Source organism: Antedon mediterranea, chromosome 4, assembly GCF_964355755.1.
Source record: "Antedon mediterranea chromosome 4, ecAntMedi1.1, whole genome shotgun sequence".
Taxonomy (NCBI): Eukaryota; Metazoa; Echinodermata; class Crinoidea; order Comatulida; family Antedonidae; genus Antedon; species Antedon mediterranea.
In genome coordinates this window covers 15933707-15953458 of record NC_092673.1, presented here as the reverse complement: position 1 = coordinate 15953458, position 19752 = coordinate 15933707, and the positions used below count along the sequence as shown (strand labels likewise).

At 32.9% G+C, this 19752-nt stretch overlaps 3 protein-coding genes and 1 long non-coding RNA gene across 5 annotated transcripts; 2 read left to right on the top strand and 2 right to left on the bottom strand.

Moving 5' to 3' along the window:
• The first annotated feature begins 334 nt into the window (after positions 1 to 334).
• LOC140048043 (uncharacterized) lies at positions 335 to 2849 on the top strand. Of its 2 annotated transcripts, none has more exons than XM_072093050.1 (6): positions 335 to 538; positions 857 to 1119; positions 1346 to 1441; positions 1773 to 1826; positions 2015 to 2095; positions 2712 to 2849. In XM_072093050.1, coding segments are annotated over exons 2-6 (312 nt in total). In that variant the 5' UTR covers positions 335 to 538; positions 857 to 1039; the 3' UTR covers positions 2713 to 2849. The 2 variants fall into 2 exon arrangements, with proteins under 2 accessions (XP_071949151.1, XP_071949150.1); XM_072093049.1 differs by lacking the exon at positions 2712 to 2849 and adding an exon at positions 2450 to 2537.
• Positions 2850 to 3435: 586 nt separating this feature from the next.
• Positions 3436 to 5137, top strand: LOC140048042 (uncharacterized). Its single transcript, XM_072093048.1, has 5 exons — positions 3436 to 3537; positions 3713 to 3817; positions 3974 to 4188; positions 4344 to 4508; positions 4702 to 5137. Exons 3-5 carry the CDS (start codon positions 4022 to 4024, stop codon positions 4946 to 4948), a joined length of 579 nt encoding a protein of 192 aa, XP_071949149.1. The 5' UTR covers positions 3436 to 3537; positions 3713 to 3817; positions 3974 to 4021; the 3' UTR covers positions 4949 to 5137.
• Positions 5106 to 7188, bottom strand: LOC140048041 (P2X purinoceptor 7-like). The gene is made up of 4 exons (XM_072093046.1): positions 7121 to 7188; positions 6312 to 6473; positions 5855 to 6097; positions 5106 to 5494 (listed from the first exon to the last, which is right to left on the bottom strand). The coding sequence occupies exons 1-4, from the start codon at positions 7130 to 7132 to the stop codon at positions 5234 to 5236; spliced, it is 678 nt and encodes a 225-aa protein (XP_071949147.1). The 5' UTR covers positions 7133 to 7188; the 3' UTR covers positions 5106 to 5233.
• A 954-nt stretch (positions 7189 to 8142) lies between these two features.
• Positions 8143 to 18271, bottom strand: LOC140047867 (uncharacterized). Its single transcript, XR_011844977.1, has 3 exons — positions 18198 to 18271; positions 17710 to 17803; positions 8143 to 8262 (listed from the first exon to the last, which is right to left on the bottom strand). It is a non-coding gene; the product is annotated as an uncharacterized lncRNA (long non-coding RNA).
• Between the last annotated feature and the right edge of the window lie 1481 nt (positions 18272 to 19752).

Here is a 19752-nt window from a genome sequence, read left to right as displayed (position 1 = left end):
CTTTGAAAAATAAAAACTAGTTTGGCATTATTAACAAATAGTGGTCGTTAAAAAAAGACAAGTGCATGCGCAATCACGATCAAAACCTGAATCTCAAATCTCAACCACGGACGGTATTCAATCCAAGGGTCAGACATTATTAAACGCGCCGGACAGCATTAAATTGTTGGAAAACGCCCGCGAACCCGTTGAAACATGCAATTGGACACTATCCAATGCTGAAAAGTGTCCACCCGGACACTTTTGAATGATGGACACATTTCAATCTTACACCGGCTGCATGCCGGCCGGAGGAACAACAACCTCTCGCGCGCGCGGGGACAGAAAACATTCTTATGATGGCGAGTCAGAAGGGTCAGAAGCGTCCTGGTGCGTTGGTCACAAATTCAGAAAAAAAGAGACGGAAAAGTAGAATAAATACCAATATCAATAATCGCAGAATACTGCTAAGTCCGGAAGTTTTTGTAAGATGGACAGCAGTTCAGGATTCAAACAATCTTGAGAGCGAGACTGAAGTTGCAACATTTTTACTCGATATGTGAGTATTCTGACTGTCTGGGTGGTGGTGGGCCCAGCAGGGCCGTCCGTCCTACCTCCTCCTAGGCTAGGCATACTACTCTAGTAAAGTAGGCTAGGGGCCTAGCCCTTCTAAAAAAAATTAAATTATTTAGCATATAAATAAGATAGGTAGGCCTCTAGGCTAGGCCTATTTTATATAGGCCTAACTAGTAGGCCTAGGCCTACTCGTTATAGCTAGTCATGGAGCCTTCACATTATATTTATTAGCCATCATGCATGTTTATTCTAAATTCTACTACTAGGCCTGTCTATACATAAATTATTAATACTATTATAGGTATGAGAAAACAAAGCAGTCAACGATGACAATGCCTTCTAAATGAAATGACTTCTACAACTAGTAGGCCTTGTAGTAGTACTACTAGTACTAGTACTGCTAGGACTATGCCTAGTGGTGCTAGGCCTAGTAGGAGTTTGCAACAAGTGAAAAAAACAAGTATCTCCCCAGTTTGCAACAGCAATGACATCCACTCCAATGATGGCAGTGGAAACAAAATTGGTGACACAACATCATAGTTCAGATTCCATGACTGAAATTCAGTAAGATTCTATGATTTTCAATTTTAAAAGTAACATCAAATAAATAATGCAAAATATGATGTGTTCTAACTAAATATGATTTTTAATTAAGTTGGCCATTAGGCCTGTGTTAATTATACTATAATACAAAAATAACCATGATTACAACAATTGTAATAAATTGTTACTTGTGAATTGGTAATCAACAATTCAATCAGTTTACAACACATTGTTGGTTTGCTTTCAGCCTTTCAGGTATATCTGGAATAGATCAATTAAGCACTACTACTAGTCATGGTTCAGCCAGTTCACCAGCACCAGCACTTTCATCTTCTAATGAATTGTAAGTCAATGTTTAATTTACTGAATTGCTGAAATAACAGTAACATTATCAGATGGCATTGGTATATTATATTTGTTAAGAATCATTACATTTTCTATGTTTCTTGTGACCTGGGAGATGTGATGTGATACTTGGAATGGTATGTGATGGTGGGCTTCAAAGGCACTCAATTGTTAGTAAATAATAACTCCTTCTGTAAGTTCACTGACAAGTGATTGTAGAGTAAATCTGTAATGATGCACTATACAATGTAATTTATTTATTTAAACAATATTTTACAATTGAAAAGGGTGAATATTCAATGGTTTAAATGATATTTTTTTATTTTTAGTGAAAGTGATACTGAAAGAAAGGCAGAATATGAAAGCAATGCTGGAAAGTCAAAGTAAATATATTTTGCAATAACAAAGAATGCATGTTGTACTGATGGTGAACAGTTTATGGTGATTGTACAGTACATAAACATTGAATTCAAATTCCATAGAAATCAAATCATTTAATATCCATCAACCAATGTCAAGTTAGGTAGACAATTGTATTGCAATTAAAACTGTGTTATGCTTGTTTTTCTAGTATGACTATTGAAATTGACATAAGTGAATCAGATGATGATGATGATCCAGACTACGACCCTCCTTTTAATATCTTCCTGTGGTAAGTTTACATGTAACATTGTCATTGTGTAATGCATATTTTAAGACTACTGTTTAAATTTTATTCACATGCAATTACTGAAGCTGTACTACATATTAATTATTGCCGTTCATAATGCCAGTGACTTGACAATAGTGTGCTTTTATTTTTATTTTATAGTCGAAGGAAATGGTTAATTTATATACCATACTATTCTACATAAAGAATCTGTGGTCAAAACTTAAAACTAAATTCTAGTCTACATTGGTAGTAAACTAAAATTGTGTATTAATTAATTGTAATTTGATAAAATAAGTAATCTTAATTTCATGTAAAGCAATTAAGTTTGAATAAAGTCTCATTGTACTTTATTAGCAGCTCTTGATCTGCAAGAAACAACTTTTTCTGAAGAGGAATTTGAGGAGAAATTTTACAGTGATGATGAGGAAGAAGAAGAAACCGATAAAGAATCTTCTGACAATATTAAACATGTCAATATTATGCCATACCATGTACATGATTGAATAGCAAAGAACAGTAAAAAAAGTTTCTGCTAAATTTCTTGTTCTAGTGGTGATCTCTAATAAAAGACACTATAGTACTGTATCTACTAATTAATACTTGTTATATTTTTAAGATATGTGTTAATGGGCATCTAAACAATAAGTGGTGTTCCCAACCAATTTTGAAGAACCATCTTCATGGAGGTGACCTGTTAACATCAACTGCTATATTGGCTTCTGGGAACAACTATGGAAAGATAGCTTTGTTTGCCAAGTTTATGAAACTGCACATAGTAAATTGTAACACATTTTACAGAATACAAAGACGCTATCTGGTTCCATCTATAAACAAGTTATGGGATAAAACACAGGAGGAGATTCTAAAAAGTCATGAAGGAAAGGAGGTTGTTTTGCTTGGTAGGTTTTGTAATTTACACTAAATTCTGATATATCGAGGGTTAAATGGTTTAATTTGTAAACCGTGAAATGTAATAAATTTACTAAATCTTTATATTTAGGAGACGGCAGAATGGACAGCCCAGGCCATTCCGCACAATTCTGTACCTACACCATGATGAACAATGCAGACAAAAGCATTCTGTCAATTATAACCCTGGACAAGCGTGAAACCGGTGGTAAGAGTACAGCAATGGAAAAGGTCGGATTTCAAGACAGCCTAAAATTTCTTGAGGAACAAAATGTTAGGGTGATTGAATGTGTTACAGATGCACATATGCAAATTGGTGCAATAATGATTATGTATTTCTTTTCTGTAAAATTTATGACATTAAATTTCGATTATACTTGATAATTCACAGTATTTAAAATTGCATGAATTGTATCCATTATATAAAATGTGCTATTGTGTATTTTTTTTTATCAGAAAAAGGTTATCCAGAGATAAAACATTCTCATGATATCTAGCATGCTGCAAAAAATCTGGCAAAAAAGTTGGTTGCAGTAAGTTTGAATACTGTATTTATTATTTTTTTATATTATTTCCAGCTGGACAGATTAATGCCAGGGGCAATCTTAAGTTCAAATAATACAAATAAGTACATAGAAAATATGTAGTCATAAGATTCTTGCTGTAAACTCATGTTCTTAACTTTATTTTCTGAATATATGTTACTAGGCAGGACAGAAAAAAGAGTGCAAAGCATTACTAAGTTGGAGCCAGGACATCGTGAACCATTTCTGGCATACATGTGAGGTTGCAAACACATATGATGAATTCATTGTAAGTACAGTATGCCTATGGTTAATGTATGATGAATAACAGAAATGCATTTAACTGTACCAGGATGTATCATATGTTAATAATCTTGGCAATTCCTGTGTCAGTGATTATAATTTTTTTATTATAATTTTCTCTTTGTGGTTTATACAATAAAAGGGTATTTGGTGTGGAATTATCCACCATGTCGTCAACGAACATGAATGGATGTTGTCGTACAGTGATAGTGGAACGGCCTGTTGCAGCCATGGCCCATTAGAAACAGATAGAGATAAAGGCTGGTTAGCAAAAGGCGATCCAGCACATAATGCATTGAGGAACATTGTTTTGAGCAAAAGGTTCCTCAACAAGATTCCATACTGGCTCAATTTCCGGTGAGTACTTTGTGTAGGATGTAGAAAAAAACTGTATTGAGAACCTACTGTGTTGAAATATGATTTTTTATTCTTTTTACAGTAAACAATAAATGTTAAATTGTTCTATAAATTATGCATTTAGTAATAATTAGCAATGTATTGTTTATATTTAGAGGAACAGCTGAATTGGAAAATTTCCACCAGTGCATTCTGATGTATGCTGCTAAGCGTTTTTCCTATAGCCCACCAGTTTACAAGGCAAGAAATCTAATAGCAGCATTGGATTATACATCAAACCACCAGAGACCCATAAAAAAGAATAATGATGGGACCACACGGTATACTTTCTAGTTAATTTAATATTTGTTTCAACTGCCAGCAATTTGTGGATGTGATCTGCTTTCTAAATTCCATATAAACATGATCAATTTAACATTCTCACAATAAAGGATACATTGTTATATACAGTGATAATTAAACAATGTGAAATTGTAATTCACTTGGCCCACAATATTCTGCTTTTCTTTATAGGTATCAACGTTTATTCAACAAAAAAAGCAAAAGGTGGACAGTGGTACCTGTCAAAGAAGAGAAAACGTATGGGTACATCCAAACCTTGTTTGAAATGGTTGTTGAGCTGCGATTAATGGACGATACCAGTTTGAAGGCAGCATTGGATTTAGATGTAAATGATCCTAGAAGAATTTGCCCAACAATTGCTCAAGTTCAGCCACCACCAACACAGCAATTAGTTGATGACAAATTATCACGATTTTAAATAATCCAGAAATTCATGATTGATATACAGTAGTATAATATATTATACAGTAGTATAATATATTATACAGTAGTATAATATATTATACAGTAGTATAATATATTATACAGTAGTATAATATATTATACAGTAGTATAATAGATATATTAATTACCTCATTTTTTATTATGTACTCGTATTACAATTTCAAAATATTTCCTGTAATATTTTTTTTCCCCATTACATCATATATGAACTTTAAGTGCAAAATATTTTTGTTTTATTTATAAATAATGTACAATGATTTTATATACGAGCTGATTGGAACCCAACGTATTGGCCGAATTCATCAGGATAGCGGTCTCGTATTTTCCAAACGCAGCAACTTGGAATAGTCCTGCGAATTCCTATGCCAAGTCTGCCATGCTGCCACAAAATATACTGTCTGTAGGCAGTATGCCTATGGCCTCTGCTCCAGTTGTTGTCTAATGGGGCGACTAAAACATCTTGCCGGTATGCCCGCGCAATGTCTAACACTGCCTCATTCAGAACAAGCAGTTCAAAGTCCTAAAAAAATGTTGTTAAATGTTAAAAATGTCTTTACTATATTTATGTGTATTAAATATGTTGCAAAGTGATACAAATGGGGGATTAATTGTTAAAATATGGGGGTTGGTCATATTTTTTTTTTTTTTATGTAGTTGCTAAAACTAGAAATATCAAATCAAATAAATACTTGAATAATTAATATCAATGTTATGTAAAGCAATGTGTGACATAATTACTTTTGGTTTGATCACAGTCAATTTCTATTGATTATGGTTTCATATCAAAATACCAAATATCAAATCAAATAAATACTTGAATAAAAATTAATATCAATGTAAAGCAATTTTTCTTTAAAAAAATTTAAAATATTGTACTTACTGGAAGTAGGGATGTGCAATTATCGGGATTATACCCACAACACATTCGCTCTACCTGTGTCGGCATCTCACGGCAGGCGTGGCACACACACCAGTCTGGTGCAGCTCCATCAGCATCTGGGTGATGCCCTCTTTCAGGCAGCTGTTGCCTATCCAAAATACTTAGAATCAAGCCAGGATTTTTTTTTGCTGCCTCTTTTAAAAGATTCCGGACTTCATTCTCGTTAAGTGCATCTATTTTTGACTGCAAATTAAATACAGGCTGCATATAAATATAGTAATTTACAAAACCAATTTTTTCATTTTTAAAGCTTTTTATTTGGGATGCTGGTATCCAATAACTTTCCTATGTTTTGGTTTTCCATGATACATAATATAATCATAAAACTTTCATGCATTGTTGTCACGTTCTTAAATCTCCATTCTAGACATATATCCACAAAATAAAAAATTCTTACAGAAATGTTTTCTTCTCTCTGTTGTAGAACAATATGGGTTCCATCTTTCTTTCCTCTCCCTCTCCTTCCTCTTCCTTTACCTCGTCCTCTTCCCCTTCCTCGTTGCCTTTGTCTTAAACCTACTTCTGGATTTGACGGTTCAGATGATGTACTTGAAAATAACTACAAATTATATTAGGTACAACACACAAAAAATAAATATATGCACTAGGCAACAACACAAGTTACAGTATGTATTAAAATAATATTACTGTATTTATAAAATTATATATGCTGCAAACATAATATTTGTACAGTTAATCCTAGCAAAGTATACCTTTCATTTAGGCCTAGTGTCTAGTACTTATTTAGCATAGGCAGGTTTCCTAGTTATCAGGACTCTAGCATAGACATATAAACCTAGGACTAGGGCCTACTCTAGAGTAGCCTAGTAGGATATTATGGATGGGCGAAACAGAATGGAGAATAAAAAAAACGGATACAGTGTGACATGATTACTTTTGGTTTAATCACAGTCAATTTCTATTGATTATGGTTTGATATCAAAATACTGTATATTATTTTCCTCCTTATTGGTAGGCCTCTACCTAGTAGAAAGAGTAGGCCTCTACCTAGTAGAAAGAGTAGATAGGCCTAATTGAGATGAGAGCCTATCGTCATTGCTCTCCTCCCGGGACGGGACGGACCAGCCATTCTGTTGACTTCTGAAGAGGTGTTCTTCTTGATCCATTGGGGTCATCTTTACTATTCATCTAGGCATAGGAGTAGTATCTAAAGTGCGTATAACTAATGTAAACAATTCTACCTACCGATAAATCCATTTAGATTTTCAGGCTTTTTATCTTTTCGACAATCGGATGCAAAAACAATCTTTCACGCTCTAAGCGCACAAGTTTTCCGATAATCGCGACACTAAACTTTTTTTCGATTACCGGCGGCCGTCGCTCAAAAAGTATGTGGTCATTAGCATATCGTGCATATTCATTAGTTGATGATTAAACGACAGTATTTTGAAATATCAGCGCTCCGAGTTCGAAAAAAATGATGATAAATCGGTTTTTTGGTAAGCAAAATCATTTTTTTCCCCGGATTTTTTTGGGCGAAAGTGAGTAACTTTAGTATAACTATAAAATGGTCTATTCAAAATTTGATTTTTTTCATCTTTATTTTTCAAGTTTTGGGGGACAATACAACTTTAAAGCATTCAGTTTGAAAAGAATAATTTCATATTAGCTTTCTTTTTTAAATTGCATTGCTCAAACATTTTAAATTTTGGAAACCACTAACTAAAGGCTAAATATTATTTACATTTCTCTTCCTTTTGTGGCAAAATGTTTGCACAAAAATATCCTAGGTTGGAAAAGGATCTCCAGATGTAGTTTAAGGCCATGTTTATAATTAGCTGGATAGACTGACAGAAGCATTTTTTGTAAGGTAAGGGAGGGAGTAGGTTATTAATTAATAATTATTTTTTATTAAAATCAGATTCTATTAATTTTTTTAACATAAACATTTTTAGTTGTTTAGTAGTTGTCGCATTTTATTTCATATTTACAATTAATTAGACCATTGTCAATAATTGTTAATTAATAACTGAATATATAAAAAAAATTGATTTTTTTGTTCATTAAGAGAATTAAAGATTTATGTTATATGATAGGTAACTGTACACTTTAAATCAGTTATCATAAATCATATATAACTATTTAGTTATTTTTTTATTTGGTTTGTTTTAATCAAATTTGATTTTTGTTAATGTGCTTACTTTTTTCTCTCATTAAATGGTTTACTTCAGTAGATCTATATAATGTTAGCCTATTACACAAGCAAATCCCTATACATTTACCTTATTTTGCAATGCTACTGGCGCCCCATGCTGAATGAGACACGTCACTATTTCTAAGGTAGGGTCTCCAAGCCACAGACACTCATGTAATGGCGTGTTCCCATTCTGGAAAGGAATCGTAATCATGAAGTTTATAAATACTGACAACAGACATTATGTGAAATTGTTTTTTTTTTTGTTAATACAAACAACAACAATTACTGCTAAATAATGTGATAAAATCCTAATTATCATTATTGATAAATGAAAACAAAATATAATATATTACCATGGATCAGATCTAGTGATTGTTAGCCTATTACTTAATGTAAGTAATCATCAAAATCTAATTACTGTACAATGTCAATCACAAAATTTGAATGTTATAAAATAAATATTTCATAAAATTGTACAAACAAATGTTCAGATATTAAAAATATGAGGCCAATAAGCAGTTTAATGAATTTATAAATAAATTTACGTAATGGGACATTTCTGTAAATTAAGTTCAACTTTTAGAATGTTTACCCAATGGTAGAGAACGATGGTAAATACTTTCAGTACTAATTTTTAACACCTAATGAAAACCAGTGTACTATATTGACGATCAAAACAAATTTATCATTTGCCTCGATGAAGATCATATCATATCATGACTCGATGAAAATCATATCATATCATGAAGCCTTATACCATCCCATCATCAAATGTACCAAGACAGGAATTTGGTGAACAATACCATGCAATAAACAAAATTAAGGTAATTCTCAGGACTAGATGGCACGCTCGCTTCGCTCGCGTACCATCTAGGGGTGCTCACAGATGGTTCTCGAATACAGTAGAATCCACGGACGGGGACTTTTTTGGGACACTAAACAAAAACGGAAGTGTCCCCCTAATTGGGGTATTCAGAAATAGAGACAACAAAACCAATACTGGATTCCATAAAGGACAATTAATTTATGTGGATTAAAGAAATTAGGGAGAAATGGAAATGTATGTACGGGAATTGGGCGGCGGCACGTGGTGGTGGTGATGGAACCGCAGTAATAAAGTTGATTGTATTTATATATTATAAGAACCAAACTAAATAAATAGACCTAGACATTCTGCGAAATGGAAATCGGAAATTCAAGCTCCTATTCAGTGAAAAATTAAACTGTAGTCTACCTAAATATTTAGGGCAAATCATCGGTTGTGGTGTTGAACTTCCTGTAAACATTTGTGTGAACCAAACTGGGTCGAATTTCTGTCATGAGTACTGATTTGTTGGCCTGTGATTTATGACGCCTAAGGGATCTATAGACTTATTTTTTAGAATAATGTACGTACCTGTCAGATACAATTGTCTTGTGTCGTATAATAAATAAGTACTGTAATATAGTTACTGAAGTTACTATTACAATCTCGTCAATGAAAACACGAAAATGTATATGCACTTACTTATGAAAACGTATACAGTATTATACTCAGTTATTGAAACAGTAGGTTTAAAAAAGTTTCGTTTGTCTGTAAAATGATGTAATCAAGCTGTTTACATGAGTCTTAATTTATAAGCACATCAATAATAAAATAGTTTATCTATCCTGTAATTGGCGAGATTATGGTCGCTGTTGAATGAAATAAAGCCAATCGGTATCATATTTGTACAGAAACGTTTTCGCGGCCGAAGGGTGTAACCTAAATTCGTTGTATTATCGTCAAAAACTAACTGTAACTAAACTTACATAGAATGTAGGGTATCATAAATTTGGCCTTAGCACTCGGGGGAGTGGCTAAGATGAAGTCCGTGGGACTACTAAATATAAATTGTAATGAACCTCGAGGGACATAAATAGGAATATTTCATGTTTCATTATCAATGTATAATAAATGGAAACTGTTTACCGATTCAAATAATAGAAATTGGTTTTTAACATTTTCCGAACCTATTGCAAGTTTATTCTCAAAGGGCCCATATATTTACCTACCGTATGTGTTAAACCAAGGGCTCATAAATTTACCTACAGTACTTGTGTTAAACCAAACTGGATGTTCCATTCATCGCAAATCAATACATTTGTATAATCGTATATTAAATCTATCAAAATAGTATTTTTTAAAGAAAATCGGCCTGTCTTCAACATTATGATGGTGTACTCTAGCAATCTATCAAAATAGTATTTTTAAAAGAAAATCGGCCTGTCTTCAACATTATGATGGTGTACTCTAGCTGTTCAACCGGTTTTCAGCTATTAAAAACAATTTACCGATTCAAATAATAGAAATTGGTTTTTAACATTTTCCGAACCTATTGCAAGTTTATTCTCAAAGGGCCCATATATTTACCTACCGTATGTGTTAAACCAAGGGCTCATAAATTTACCTACAGTACTTGTGTTAAACCAAACTGGATGTTCCATTCATCGCAAATCAATACATTTGTATAATCGTATATTAAATCTATCAAAATAGTATTTTTTAAAGAAAATCGGCCTGTCTTCAACATTATGATGGTGTACTCTAGCAATCTATCAAAATAGTATTTTTAAAAGAAAATCGGCCTGTCTTCAACATTATGATGGTGTACTCTAGCTGTTCAACCGGTTTTCAGCTATTAAAAACAATTATCGTAGGAGGAGATAGGAAAATGCGAAGCCTCCTCGCTATGTAACATTAGGGTTGAGGGATGGGAAAGCGGATAGGTACAAAGAGGAACAATTTTTAAATATATTCTTTATCCACTGAGTAACGAAATATTTTGTTCATGTTTTATAGGCCTATAAATAATATACCTCTAAATACAATAGGCCTAAAACATTTGCGATTTAATACTTTGTTAAAACTGTCACTGTCATAATCGATTGAAATATTAAAGTACATGTCACGATACACCACTACGACGTTTATATTTTTGGTAATTATTAATTAATACAAACGTTGAGAAGGAACTGTCAGTATAAAGTTTATTTGTATATCTAACAGTAGAGCCTATCCACAGTCTCAGTAATAAAGTTTATTTGTATATATTTTTATATTACATCTAACAGTACGAACATTCACAGTAAGAAATGTTCGATTCAAATGAAAAATAGTTAATAGGTATTTACAGTATTGTCAAAGTATTGCAAGTTTATTCTCAAAGGGCCCATATATTTACCTACCGTATGTGTTAAACCAAGGGCTCATAAATTTACCTACAGTACTTGTGTTAAACCAAATTCTGGCAGACTGAGAGATTGGGATGTTCCATTCATCGCAAATCAATACATTTGTATAATCGTATATTAAATCTATCAAAATAGTATTTTTTAAAGAAAATCGGCCTGTCTTCAACATTATGATGGTGTACTCTAGCTGTTCAACCGGTTTTCAGCTATTAAAAACAATTATCGTAGGAGGAGATAGAAAAATGCGAAGCCTCCTCGCATTTTTTTGGCGGGTATTTTTCAAGATGGACATCCATTAGACAGTGTATACCACGATCGGAAAACACCCCTATTTGGGGCAAATCTTTGAACCTAAATTCGTTTTAATCGTCAATAACTAATTATCTAACTCAATTTAATTAGTAAACAGGGTTACATCAGGCGGTTAAAATCAGTACCGAAAGTACGAACCAACTTTACATACCATCGAGTGAAAATTCTAGAAGTAAGGCGCGATTTACCGAATTTTGCCCTTACGTAAATTTATATATAGATGACAATTATATTTGAATACATAAATTCCATCATATCTGTATTTATTTGCTTTGTGTACAGTGTGACTTAGACAATATTCAGTTATTTACCGAAGTTTATGTATTCGAGAACCATCTGTGGGCACTTACTTACCAGTATATCAAATTTTAACTGACAACTTTAATTGAATTATTTTTTCCAAAAAGTCATAAGATAAGATATGGCACTGTTTGAAAAGAATAATTTCATATTAAATTTCTTTTTGAAATTGCATTGCTCAAACATTTTTACTAAACTGAACATTATTTACATTTCTCTTCCTTTTGTGCAAAATGTTTGTTTTTTATTGTAAAGTAAGTAAAGGGCGGGAGCAGGTTATTAACAATTAATAATCCTTTTTTATTGAAATCAGATTCTATTTTTAACATTTTTTAATTTGTTATTTTATTAATAGTCAATGTAGCATGTCCCATTTTATTTCGTATTTACAATTAATTAGACCATTGTCAATCGTTATCTTAAAGTACATACAGTAATAATGAGCAATTTATATTTGTTTTAAGGTCATAAAAATGTTAACAACATTGTAAGGACGTTGGACTGCTGATCGTGAGATCGAGTTTCGAATCCAACTCCCGCCGCATTGCTTGTATCCTTAGGCAAGATACTTTACTTACGTTTGCCTCTCTCCACCCAGGTGTATAATTGGGAACCCGGTTAGATCAAGACACAACTTTGCGCTTATTACTAGCTGCATTATGGGAGTATGTTTCCATAGGTGTTTGATCAGGAAAATGACTGGGGTAATAATGTTCAGCGCTTAGAGGTTTCACAACATTAGGCGCTATATAAATCCAGGATATTATTATTATTATTGTAGGTTACCATTATGAAGATTTTTCATTGAGAAAATTAAAGATATATGTAATATTTGACAGGTAACTGTACACTTTAAATCAGTTCATAAATCATATTAACTATTTAGTTTTTTATTTGGTTTGTTGTAATCAAGTCTTTACTTTTTCTCTAATTGTAACATTTTTCACAAAATCATGTCTTTTATGCTTCATTTAGATTCTGCTAAGCTTTGATTTATTTATATTATTATTTTTAGCCTAATGTGGTTAATCAGTACATGCAGGTTATACCCCCATCATCAGTGTGTATTTATATTATTTTTTCTAGCCTAATGTGGTTAATCCGTGCATGCAGGTTATAATTACCTCCATCATCAGTGTGTATTTATATTATTATTTTTAGCCTAATGTGGTTAATCAGTACATGCAGGTTATACCCCCATCATCAGTGTGTATTTATATTATTATTTTTAGCCTAATGTGGTTAATCAGTACATGCAGGTTATACCTCCATCATCAGTGTGTATTTATATTATTATTTTTAGCCTAATGTGGTTAATCAGTGCATGCAGGTTATACCTCTATCATCAGTGTGTATTTATATTATTATTTTTAGCCTAATGTGGTTAATCAGTACATGCAGGTTATACCCCCATCATCAGTGTGTATTTATATTATTATTTTTAGCCTAATGTGGTTAATCAGTACATGCAGGTTATACCTCCATCATCAGTGTGTATTTATATTATTATTTTTAGCCTAATGTTGTTAATCAGTGCATGCAGGTTATACCTCCATCATCAGTGTGTATTTATATTATTATTTTTAGCCTAATGTGGTTAATCAGTACATGCAGGTTATACCTCCATCATCAGTGTGTATTTATATTATTATTTTTAGCCTAATATGGATAATCAGTACATGCAGGTTAAACCTCCATCATCAGTGTGTATTTATATTATTATTTTTAGCCTAATGTGGTTAATCAGTACATGCAGGTTATACCCCCATCATCAGTGTGTATTTATATTATTATTTTTAGCCTAATGTGGTTAATCAGTACATGCAGGTTATACCTCCATCATCAGTGTGTACAGTATTTATATTATTATTTTTAGCCTAATGTTGTTAATCAGTGCATGCAGGTTATACCTCCATCATCAGTGTGTATTTATATTATTATTTTTAGCCTAATGTGGTTAATCAGTACATGCAGGTTATACCCCCATCATCAGTGTGTATTTATATTATTATTTTTAGCCTAATGTGGTTAATCAGTACATGCAGGTTATACCTCCATCATCAGTGTGTACAGTATTTATATTATTATTTTTAGCCTAATGTTGTTAATCAGTGCATGCAGGTTATACCTCCATCATCAGTGTGTATTTATATTATTATTTTTAGCCTAATGTGGTTAATCAGTACATGCAGGTTATACCTCCATCATCAGTGTGTATTTATATTATTATTTTTAGCCTAATATGGATAATCAGTACATGCAGGTTAAACCTCCATCATCAGTGTGTATTTATATTATTATTTTTAGCCTAATGTGGTTAATCAGTACATGCAGGTTATACCTCCATCATCAGTGTGTATTTATATTATTATTTTTAGCCTAATATGGATAATCAGTACATGCAGGTTAAACCTCCATCATCAGTGTGTATTTATATTATTATTTTTAGCCTAATGTTGTTAATCAGTACATACAGGTTAAACCTCCATCATCAGTGTGTATTTATATTATTATTTTTAGCCTAATGTGGTTAATCAGTACATGCAGGTTATACCTCCATCATCAGTGTGTATTTATATTATTATTTTTAGCCTAATATGGATAATCAGTACATGCAGGTTAAACCTCCATCATCAGTGTGTATTTATATTATTATTTTTAGCCTAATGTGGTTAATCAGTACATGCAGGTTATACCCCCATCATCAGTGTGTATTTATATTATTATTTTTAGCCTAATGTGGTTAATCAGTACATGCAGGTTATACCTCCATCATCAGTGTGTACAGTATTTATATTATTATTTTTAGCCTAATGTTGTTAATCAGTGCATGCAGGTTATACCTCCATCATCAGTGTGTATTTATATTATTATTTTTAGCCTAATGTGGTTAATCAGTACATGCAGGTTATACCCCCATCATCAGTGTGTATTTATATTATTATTTTTAGCCTAATGTGGTTAATCAGTACATGCAGGTTATACCTCCATCATCAGTGTGTACAGTATTTATATTATTATTTTTAGCCTAATGTTGTTAATCAGTGCATGCAGGTTATACCTCCATCATCAGTGTGTATTTATATTATTATTTTTAGCCTAATGTGGTTAATCAGTACATGCAGGTTATACCTCCATCATCAGTGTGTATTTTTAGCCTAATATGGATAATCAGTACATGCAGGTTAAACCTCCATCATCAGTGTGTATTTATATTATTATTTTTAGCCTAATGTGGTTAATCAGTACATGCAGGTTATACCCCCATCATCAGTGTGTATTTATATTATTATTTTTAGCCTAATATGGATAATCAGTACATGCAGGTTAAACCTCCATCATCAGTGTGTATTTATATTATTATTTTTAGCCTAATGTTGTTAATCAGTACATACAGGTTAAACCTCCATCATCAGTGTGTATTTATATTACTAGATGGTCGTGCTCACAGATGGTTCTCGAATACACAGTAATTTCAGCGTAACAAAACTGGCATTTCAAATGTACGTACCGCAGGACTACAATACATTGTCGTTTACAGAAACGAATAAATAGACACGATTTATGTAGTCAACTAAAATTAGCACCCTGGGAATTACTTCCGAAGGAGAAACTTATCACAAAATGAGTCCAAATTTTTGATTTGGACTCATTTAAAGAAACCCAATTTGTGTTTTGTATGTAACATTAGGGTTGAGGGATGGGAAAGCGGATAAGTACAAAGAGGAACAATTTTTAAATATATTCTTTATCCACTCAGTAACGAAATATGTTGTTCATGTTTTATAGGCCTATAAATAATATACCTCTAAATACAGTAAAACATTTGCGATTTAATACTTTGTTGAAACTGTCACTGTCATAATCGATTGAAATATTAAAGTACATGTCACGATACACCACTACGACGTTTATATTATTGGTAATTATTAATTAATACAAACGTTGAGAAGGAACTGTCAGTATAAAGTTTATTTATATATAATAATGTGTTTATATATCTAACAGTAGAGCCTCACCACAATCTCAGTAATAACGTTTATTTGTATATATTTTTATATTACATCTAACAGTACAGACATTCACAGTAAGAAATGTTCGATTCAAATGAGGACCAATTACAGTATTGTCAAAGTATTGCAAGTTTATTCTCAAAGGGCCCATATATTTACCTACTGTATGTGTTAAACCAAGGGCTCATAAATTTACCTACTTGTGTTAAACCAAACTCTGGCAGACTGTGAGATTGGGATGTTCCATTCATCGCAAATCAATACATTTGTATAATCGTATATTAAATATATCAAAATAGTATTTTTTAAGAAAATCGGCCTGTCTTCAACATTATGATGCTGTACTCTAGCTGTTCAACCAGTTTTCAGCTATTAAAAACAATTATCGGAGGAGGAGATAGGAAAATGCGAAGCCTCCTCGCATTTTTGTGGCGGGTATTTTTCAAGATGGACATCCATTAGACAGTGTATACCACGATTGGAAAACACCCCTATTTGGGGCAAATCGTTGAACCTAAATTCGTTTTAATCGTCAATAACTAATTACCTAACTCAATTTAATTAGTAAACAGGGTTACATCAGATGGTTAAAATGAGTACCGAAAGTATGAACCAACTTTATATACCATCGAGTAAAAATTCTAGAAATAAACAGAGATTTATCGAATTTTGCCCTTACGTAAATTTATATATAGATTATTTTTAGCCTAATATGGATAATCAGTACATAGAGGTAAGCTTCCATCATCAGTGTGATAATGCAAAAGAATTGTAATTCATTAAGTAAGGGCCTGTTTCTGCTGAGCAGAAATAATCGATTATTAACCGTTTATTTTTTTAATCGATTATTTTTGGGCAGCAGAAACAGCGCAAAATAAAATAACCGATTAAAAATAACCGATTAAAAACACTCAATCCATTGCGTGTTTTAATCGATTATTTCTTGTTTTAACCGATTATTGCGGAGCAGTTTTGAGCTGCAACACAAATAGCGATTATTGACCTCACTTTGACCTCTAGAGTATGACAAACTTATTCACGTCACAAAACATGCTGTTTATTTGCGCGATATCGACGACGATCAGCAAAACCACGATCGCGACCGAATAACAATCAAATGTTAAACATTTGATTTTTATTATTTTGTGGGGTAGAATTATACCGAGAAACTCCAGGATGACCCCAGGATTCTGTGTTACAAGTACACCCGTTACATACCACCACCAGTCCAGGCTAACGATGTTTTACATGTCATTTTTTAGGCCTGTTGTCTGTTGACTTGTTTCGGTAGAAATGCATATGCCTAGCAGGCCGAAGGTAGAACCAACGAACGGCGAAACGAACTTTTTTCGCCGACGTGTCCTTATTAATATAACATCATTATTCTGTTGTATGTGGTACGGTAGTAGGCCTAGATGTTTATTTTACAAACAATATAGCTTTACGTAAGAGTAATTTTTAATCCTACATGTGAGAGTTTTAGGCAGCGATAGGATGTAAACAAACCAACTCTCATCGGCCTTTCATAACTTGAACTGCGCTGTGGGAGAATGATGACGTGATTTTAAAAACTGATTACCTGAATAACCGATTAAAGTCGTAGCAATTTTCAATTGCAACGCGATTATTTTTGTGGTTTGCGGTGACTGGAAAAAATCGATTATTTTCATTTTTTCAGCAGAAACAGACCCTAAAAAAGCTTTAAACTATTAAATAAAATTACATCCTCTATAATTTTAAACTTTAATGAAAAGAATTTCTTCTTTGATAATATTATAAAAATATATCTGTTTTTATACCTCATTGATAGATTTCAGAAGACCTGGTTGCGTCTTACAGATTTGTTTAATTGTTTTCAAATCATTCCTTAACAAAGCTTCTACCAAATGTTTCCTGTCAAAATGTAAGAAATAATCCATTTATACCCGTGTATTTAATGAGAATGATGATTGATGGATATATTATTATTATTATATTTAATGAGAATGAGCCCTTTAATTGTAATATTTATGATTTCATAATTTTTAAAGAAAGAAAGAAATAAATTTGGATTTTATAATCTTTTAAGAAAGTTTTAAGTATTTTTCTCAAAAGAATATCTTAAAATCAAAGTGTTTTCTTTTTGTTTGAACTATAAATTCTGATCATAAAGTATGTTATATATATATATTTATGTCAATATAACTATTCAAACATTTTAATTTGTTTTTAATAGTTACATATTTCAATAATATCAACACATATTGGAGCTGGTTATTTTTGTTTGAAATAATTGTTAAAAACGTACCTTTCCATTGCAAAAATACAGTGTCTTCATTTAACAATTATTAATGCCGATAGCTTCTAGTGTAAAAGTAAGCCTCACATTCTCTTCTGAAAATATGAAATGTAAAACATAATTCCATCAGACAGAAACCTTTGCATTAAATGAATGAACGATGACCTGTAGGCTGGTGTTACTGCATGAAGATGACTCCTGTATGCTGGTGTTACTGAATGAAGATGACCTGTATGCTGGCGTTACTGAATGAAGATGACATGTATGCTGGTGTTACTGAATGAAAGATGACCTGTATGCTGGTGTTACGTCTGCATGAAGATGACCTGTATGGTGATACTGAATGAAGATGACCTGTATGCTGGCGTTACTGAATGAAGATGACCTGTATGCCTGCATATTACTGAATGAAGATGACCTGTATAAATGCTGGTGTTACTGAATGAAGATGAGATGTATGCTGGTGTTACTGCATGCAGATGACTCCTGTATGCTGGTGTTACTGAATGAAGATGACCTGTATGCTGGTGTTACTGGATGAAGATGACCTGTATGCTGGTGTTACTGGATGAAGATGACCTGTATGCTGGTGTTACTGCATGAAGATGGCCTGTATGCTGGTGTTACTGCATTAAAATGACCTGTATGCTGGTGTTACTGGATGAAGATGACCTGTATGCTGGCGTTACTGAATGAAGATGACCTGTATGCTGGTGTTACTGCATGAAGATGACCTGTATGCTGGCGTTACTACATGAAGATGACCTGTATGCTGGCGTTACTGAATGAAGACGACCTGTATGCTGGTGTTACTGCATGAAGATGACTTGTATGCTGGTGTTACTGAATGAAGATGACCTGTATGCTGGTGTTACTGAATGAAGATGATCTGTATGCTGGTGTTACTGAATGAAGATGACCTGTATGCTGGTGTTAGTGAATGAAGATGACCCTGTATGCTGGTGTTACTACATGAAGATTATTATTTTTTCATAATAACTGGAAACATTGTTTTGTGGATTCATTTTCCCAAACGGCAATTATGACTTTTCTTTAATTAATACACAACAAATGGCTGCCATTCAGTTTGGCCGCTATACTTTACACCCTAAAAAAACAGCAAAAACATCCCTCTAGGCAATTGTGAGTATCAGAAAAACGTATCAGTTATTTGGTTAATAATTTGGTTAATCTCTCTCTAGGCTGGGTGTCAGGGAGAGGCCGCCAAGGGGCCCCGGTGGGGGTCCAGATGGCGAAGCCCCTGGAAGCAACGCGTTCTAGCGTCATTTGAGGCAATTTTAATCAGATTTAGGGTAGCCACTTTGTTCATTTTTCATAATGCATAAATAAAATACTGCGTGATGCGCAATAACTGTGTCAATCCATTTTTTCAATTTTAAAAAGAAGTGACCTTTAAAGTTCAAAATATGCCTATATTTATCGGGTAAATTGTAGCATAGAAATCAAGGGGTCTAGAGCCTGTAGCTCGAACTAACACTTTTTGAAGTCAAAGTTCAAACTACGACTAAAGTCCGGTTTAAGAATACGGGCGTATCACTGTACT